At 51.0% G+C, this 6,000-nt stretch overlaps 1 protein-coding gene across 1 annotated transcript in view; it reads left to right on the forward strand.

The window, feature by feature from the left end:
• Window positions 1–5,221, forward strand: part of LOC120023335 (protein GREB1-like) — a 32,415-nt gene extending 27,194 nt beyond the window's left edge. The window contains exons 31-34 of the mRNA XM_038967350.1: window positions 108–243; window positions 667–867; window positions 952–1,090; window positions 4,871–5,221. Of these exons, the coding sequence (XP_038823278.1) occupies window positions 108–243; window positions 667–867; window positions 952–1,090; window positions 4,871–5,034 (640 nt within the window). The 3' untranslated portion in view covers window positions 5,035–5,221. The remainder of the gene's footprint in view (window positions 1–107; window positions 244–666; window positions 868–951; window positions 1,091–4,870) is intronic.
• Window positions 5,222–6,000: the final 779 nt, after the last annotated feature.

Consider the following 6,000-nt stretch of genomic DNA (forward strand, 5'->3'; position numbering starts at 1 on the left):
TTTCTATGTGAAACACATCACATCTCTGGTGAAGAAAAAAAACTTCACTGAACCATCACTCTCTTCCTCTCTTCCTCTGGTCCCCCTCTCCTCTTCTTCCCCCTCAGGTTCATGTGTGATGATGTGGACTTCACCCTGCGAGCCCACAGTGCTGGTCTGCTCATCTGTCGTTTCAACAACTTCAGTGTGATGAAGAAACAGATCGCTATCGGAGGATACCGTACCTTCATCATCAAGACCAAGGTACAGGCTTACACACACTCACATACACAAAACCACACGCAAACATACAATCAAATACGCAGACATACACAACACCACACACACACACACACATCACCATCTTCCTCATCGTGTCACTCGACTTAAGATCAAATGTAGTGTTCCGATGGGATCAATTCATATCCCTCTCTAATGTAATACCTCAGTTCTGGGGCTCGAGTCAATCCGTATTGCTGAAGTTCCGCGTTATAGCGGGATTGACATTTTTAGGTCATTTCTGATTGAGCCGGTGGCGTGTACCGTGAATCCAGTTATCAACATTACCTTGAAATGTATATCGCGCTGTAAGGCGGAACTTCAGCGATATGTATTGAATCCAGTCGCTAATTTTGTCTGTTGTTCATGCTTTGACCATTGTAATGTTGATGTAATGTGTGGTTTTAGATAACTGACGTCCCCACCTCCATCCAGCCGTCACAGTACATCTGTGCCCCGGACAGCAAGCATCCATTCCTGGCCACGCCTGCACAGCTACTGCTAGAGAAATACCTGCAACACACCAGCCAACGCCTGTTCCCCCTCAGCGCACGCAACTACACACACCCCATTCTGTCTGTAGACTGCTACCTCAACCTGGGGCCTGAGGTACACACACACACACAAATACATATGTGATTGTTTCGATGTCAGATCACTCAACGGTGCGTCTTTTTTCCCCCCTCCCTCTAGGTGACGGTGTGTTTTGTGAGTTCCAGACCTCACTCCATCAACATCAGTACTGCAGAGCTGCTGTTCAGCGGCCTGCTGCTCTGCTTCTGCGATTCCTTCGTCACACCAGGCTTTCTTAAGAAGTTTCACTTCCTCAAAGGTACACGCACAAAGACCCATGCAGGCACACACCACATATTATCACGTTTTAGGAAAGACCCAGATGCAGACGGTGTCGAAGTAACAAAAGTGTATTACTAGAACAGGGGGCAGGCAAAACGACAGGTCAAGGGCAGGCAGAGGTCAGTAAATCCAGATCAGAGTCCAAAAGGAACGGCAGGCAGTCTCGGGGTCAGGGCATGCAGAGGTCAATAATCCAGTGTGGTGGAAACAGGAGACAAAGGGCTGTGAGACATGGGTTTGATTTTAGACACATGAAAAGTGGTGTATATATATGGAGGGTACGGGGCAACAGAAGACGAACAGCAAAACAGTTGGGGAAAGTTTGTGGGACTCCACCTGGAGGGGCAGATACCGGGTGGACAGCCATACCTTCTGTCCGAGACGATACTCGGAGGATGTAGCCACGGGGCTATAGCGGCGTGACAGCACATCCGGCTTGATGTTCTTGGATCCTGGTCGGTAAGAGAGGGAGAAGTTGAACCGGGGTAAGAGCAAGGCCCACCTAGCTTGCCTGGAATTGAGACTCTTGGCGGTGTAGAGATATTCCAGGTTCTTGTGGTCAGCCCACACAATGAACGGATGTTCCGCCCCCTCCAGCCAGTGCCTCCACTCCTCCAACGCCATCTTCAACGCGAGAAGCTCACGATTCACCACATCGTAGTTCCTCTGGGAGAAGAAGGAGCAGGGATGTAACTTGAGGTCCAGGGCAGAACGCTGGGACAGGACAGCCCCCACTCCGACATCCAAAGCATCGGCCTCCACCACAAACTGGCGAGACGGGTCAGAATGAACCAAGATGGGAGCTGTGGTGAAATGGTATTTGAGATCCCGGACCACCCGGTCAGCATTTGGGGACCACGTGAATGGAACCTTGGGAGAGGTGAGTGCAGACAGGGGGGAAGCCAGGGTGTTGTAACGCCGGATAAAGCGGCGATAAAAGTTGCAGAATCCCAGGAAACATTGTAGCTGCACCCTGGACGTAGGCTGGGGCCAATCCACCACTGCTCTCACCTTCCCGGGATCCATCTGTACACTCCCTGCAGCAATGATGTAACACAGGAAGGGGATGGTGGAGTGATGGAATTCACACATCTCCGCTTTCACAAAAAGCTGGTTCTCCAGGGGATATTGGAGAACCTGTCGGACGTGGAGCACGTGTTCTTGGGCGGAGCGGGAGAAGATGAGGACGTTGTTGAGGTAGACGAAGACTAACCGGTTCAACATGTTGCGGAGAACATCATTAACCAGAGCCTGGAATACAGCTGGGGCGTTGGTAAGGCCAAATTACGACCAGATACTCGTAGTGACCGCCGGCCGTGTTGAAGGCGGTCTTCCACTTGTCCCCTTCCCGTATCCGTACCAGATTGTAGGCATTCCGTAGGTCCAGATTGGAGAACACGGTGGCCCCCTGGAGCGGCTGCAAGGCAGAGGAGATGAGTGGTAGCGGGTAGTGGTTCTTCACCATGATGTCGTTGAGGCCCCGGTAGTTGATGCACGGGCGCAGGGTTTTGCCGGCGGAGGAGGCAGAAGGACGGGTGAACCCTGCCTTTAGGGAGTTCTCAATGTAGGTCTCCATGGCCTTGGTCTCCGGACCCGATAGAGAGTACAGTTGTCCCTGGGGTGGAGTAGTGCCTGGGAGAAGGTCAATCCTGCAGTCATAGGGTCGGTGCGGCGGAAGCGAAGTGGCCCGGGCCTTACTGAACACCTCCCGGAGGTCCTGGTACTCCGTGGGAATGGTGGAAAGGTCCGGGGCAACTTCCGAGCCCATAGGAAGACGTCCTGGGGCATGTTGCGCTGACTTCAGACAATGTGTGTGGCAGAACTGGCTCCAGCCCATAATGGCACCAGCAGTCAAGTCTATGATTGGATTGTGTCGCTGGAGCCAAGAGAATCCCAATACCACGGGAACCTGAGGAGACTTAATCAGCATAAATTGGATTGCCTCGCTGTAGCAACTCTCACAATACCATGGGAGTGGTATTGTGAGTGACCCGGCCTATAGAGCGCCCGTCCAGCACTCTAACATCCATGGGAATGGAGAGGGGCTGAGTGGGGATGCCCAGCTCGGACACCAGGGTAGCGTCCAAAAAAACTCTCATTGGCGTCGATGAGTACCCAGAGAGATTTATACTGGTTCCCCCACAGCAGGATGGCATGAAAAGGAGTGCGAGTAAGGGGAGAGGAAAAGTTCTCCAAAAGGCCCACCAGAGTACTCGCCCCTTGATGAGCGTGTTTTTTTTTTAATGGGCAGGTAGCTACGAAATGTCCCGTAGTTCCACAATATAGACAGCTCTGTGTGTGGAGTCGACGTAAGTGTTAATCTAGCCCTGCCCAGGTGCCTGGATTCCAAAGGAGGCGAGTCAGCAGCCCTCTGTGATTCCCGACAGAACTCGTGTGACGTCGGGTTCACTCGGACATGTAGACTTCGGGGGTCTCCGGGATTCTTTGGAGGCGAGGTGGGAATCGAGGGCGACAGGGCACAGATTCCCTCTCTCTCCTACATTCTCGAAGCCACCCATCGATCCGGATGGTCAAGGCTATGAGGGAATCAAGGTCCATGGGTAGCTCCCGGGCTGCAAGCTCATCTTTGACCACCTCCGATAGTCCGTGAAGGAACATGTCGAACAATACTTCCGGGTTCCAGGCACTCTCAGCCGCCAACGTGCGAAAAGCCATTGCGTAAGTCTGCCACACTACTGGAGTCTTGACGTAGCTGGAGCAGCTTACGAGCAGCCTCTCTCCCGGACAACGAAGAATCAAACACCTTCCAAACTTCCGCCACAAAATCCTCTACACTGAGGCAGACGATGGACTGTTGCTCCCACATCGCCGTAGCCCAGGCGGGTGCCCTCCCAGACATCAGCGTTATGATGTAGCCCTATCCTCGAGCGGTCCGAGGGGAACGAAGAAGGCTGCAGCTCGAAAATGAGGGAGCACTGGGGGAGAAAAGCCCGGCAGGTTCCGGAATCTCCAGCATAAGGCTCCGGAGGAGGTAAGCAGGGTTCTCGGGACACTGGGGTAGGCTGGGAGATTACGGGTGTGACCTGCTGCCCAGTGGGCAATCCGCGGAATTGCTCCAGCAAAGTCTCGAACGTCTGGTCATGGCGTTCTGCCAGGGTATGGAGTCCCTCCATAAGACATTACAGTAACTCCTTGTGTCGTCCAATGGTGGCTCCTTGCAGGGATACAGCATTGTGCAGCTGGTCTGAGTCTGCTAGATCGGTCAGGGCCAGTTCGTACTATCACATTTTAGGAAAGACCCAGATGCAGACAGTGTCGAAGTAACAAAAGTGTATTACTAGAACAGGGGGCAGGCAAAACGACAGGTCAAGGGCAGGCAGAGGTCAGTAATCCAGATCAGAGTCCAAAAGGTACAGAACGGCAGGCAGTCAGGGTCAGGGCAGGCAGAGGTCAATAATCCAGTGTGGTGGGACAAGGTACAGGACGGCAGGCAGGCTCAGGGTCAGGGCAGGCAGAATGGTCAAAACCGGGAAAACTAGAAAACAGGAACTTTAGAAAAGACAGGAGCAAGGGGAAAAACGCTGGTAGGCTTGACGAACAAAACGAACTGTCAATAGACAAACAAAGAACACAGGTATAAATACACAGGGGATAATGAGGGGAGATGGGAGACACCTAGTGGGGGGTGGAGACTAGCACAAAGACAGATGAAACAGATCAGGGTGTGACACATATACACACACACACACACAAAAGCCATCACATCCTCATAGGTATTCTCTCTTCCCTCGTCCAGGTGCGATTCTGTGTGTGATATGTGCTGACCGCAGCTCTCTGAGACAGACGGTGGTGAGGCTGGAGCTCGAGGACGAGTGGAGGTTCCGGCTGAGTGACGAGTTCCAGACGGCCAACGCTAAAGAGGACCGCCCCCTCTTCTTCCTCACAGGGAAACATATATGAACTGCCGTACCCCTCACCGTGAGCCCTGCAGTGGGGTCAAAACAGAAAGCCAAAAACTGGCAGTATTCTTCTGGTGGATCAAGCCAATAACCCATAGACAGTAGTTGGTAGTGAATATAGCTACAGTTGAAGTCAGAAGTTTACATACACTTAGGTTGGAGTCATTAAACCTCGTTTTTCAACACACTCCACAAATGTCTTGTTAACAAACTATAGTTTTGGCAAGTCAGTTAGGACACCTACTTTGTGCATGACGCAAGTAATTTTTCCAACAATTGTTTACAGACAGATTATTTCACTGTATCACAATTCCAATGGGTCAGAAGTTTACATACACTAAGTTGACTGTGCCTTTAAACAGCTTGGAAAATTCCAGGAAATTATGTCATGGCTTTAGAAACTTCTGATAGGCTAATTGACATCATTTGAGGCAATTGGTGGTGTAGCTGTGGATGTATTTCAAGGCCTACCTTCAAACTCAGTGCCTCTTTGCTTGACATCATGGGAAAATCAAAAGAAATCAGCCAGGACCTCAGAAAAAAATTGTAGACCTCCAAGTCTGGTTCATCCTTGGGAGGAATTTCCAAATGCCTGAAGGTACCACGTTCATCTGTACAAACAATAGTACGCAAGTATAAACACCATGGGACCACGCAGCCGTCATACCGCTCAGGAAGGAGAAGTGTTCTGTCTCCTAGAGATGTATGTACTTTGGTGCAAAAAGTGCAAATCAATCCCAGAACAACAGCAAAGGACCTTGTGAAGATGCTGGAGGAAACCGGTACAAAAGTATCTATATCCACAGTAAAACGAGTCCTATATCAACATAACCTGAAAGGCCGCTCAGCAAGGAAGAAGCCACTGCTCCAAAGCCGCCATAAAAAAAGCCAGCCTATGGTTTGCAACTGCACATGGGGACAAAGATCATACTTTTTGGAGAAATGTCCTCTGGTCTGATGAAACAGA

The sequence above is a fragment of the Salvelinus namaycush genome, chromosome 28 (genome assembly GCF_016432855.1).
Source record: "Salvelinus namaycush isolate Seneca chromosome 28, SaNama_1.0, whole genome shotgun sequence".
NCBI lineage: Eukaryota > Metazoa > Chordata > Actinopteri > Salmoniformes > Salmonidae > Salvelinus > Salvelinus namaycush.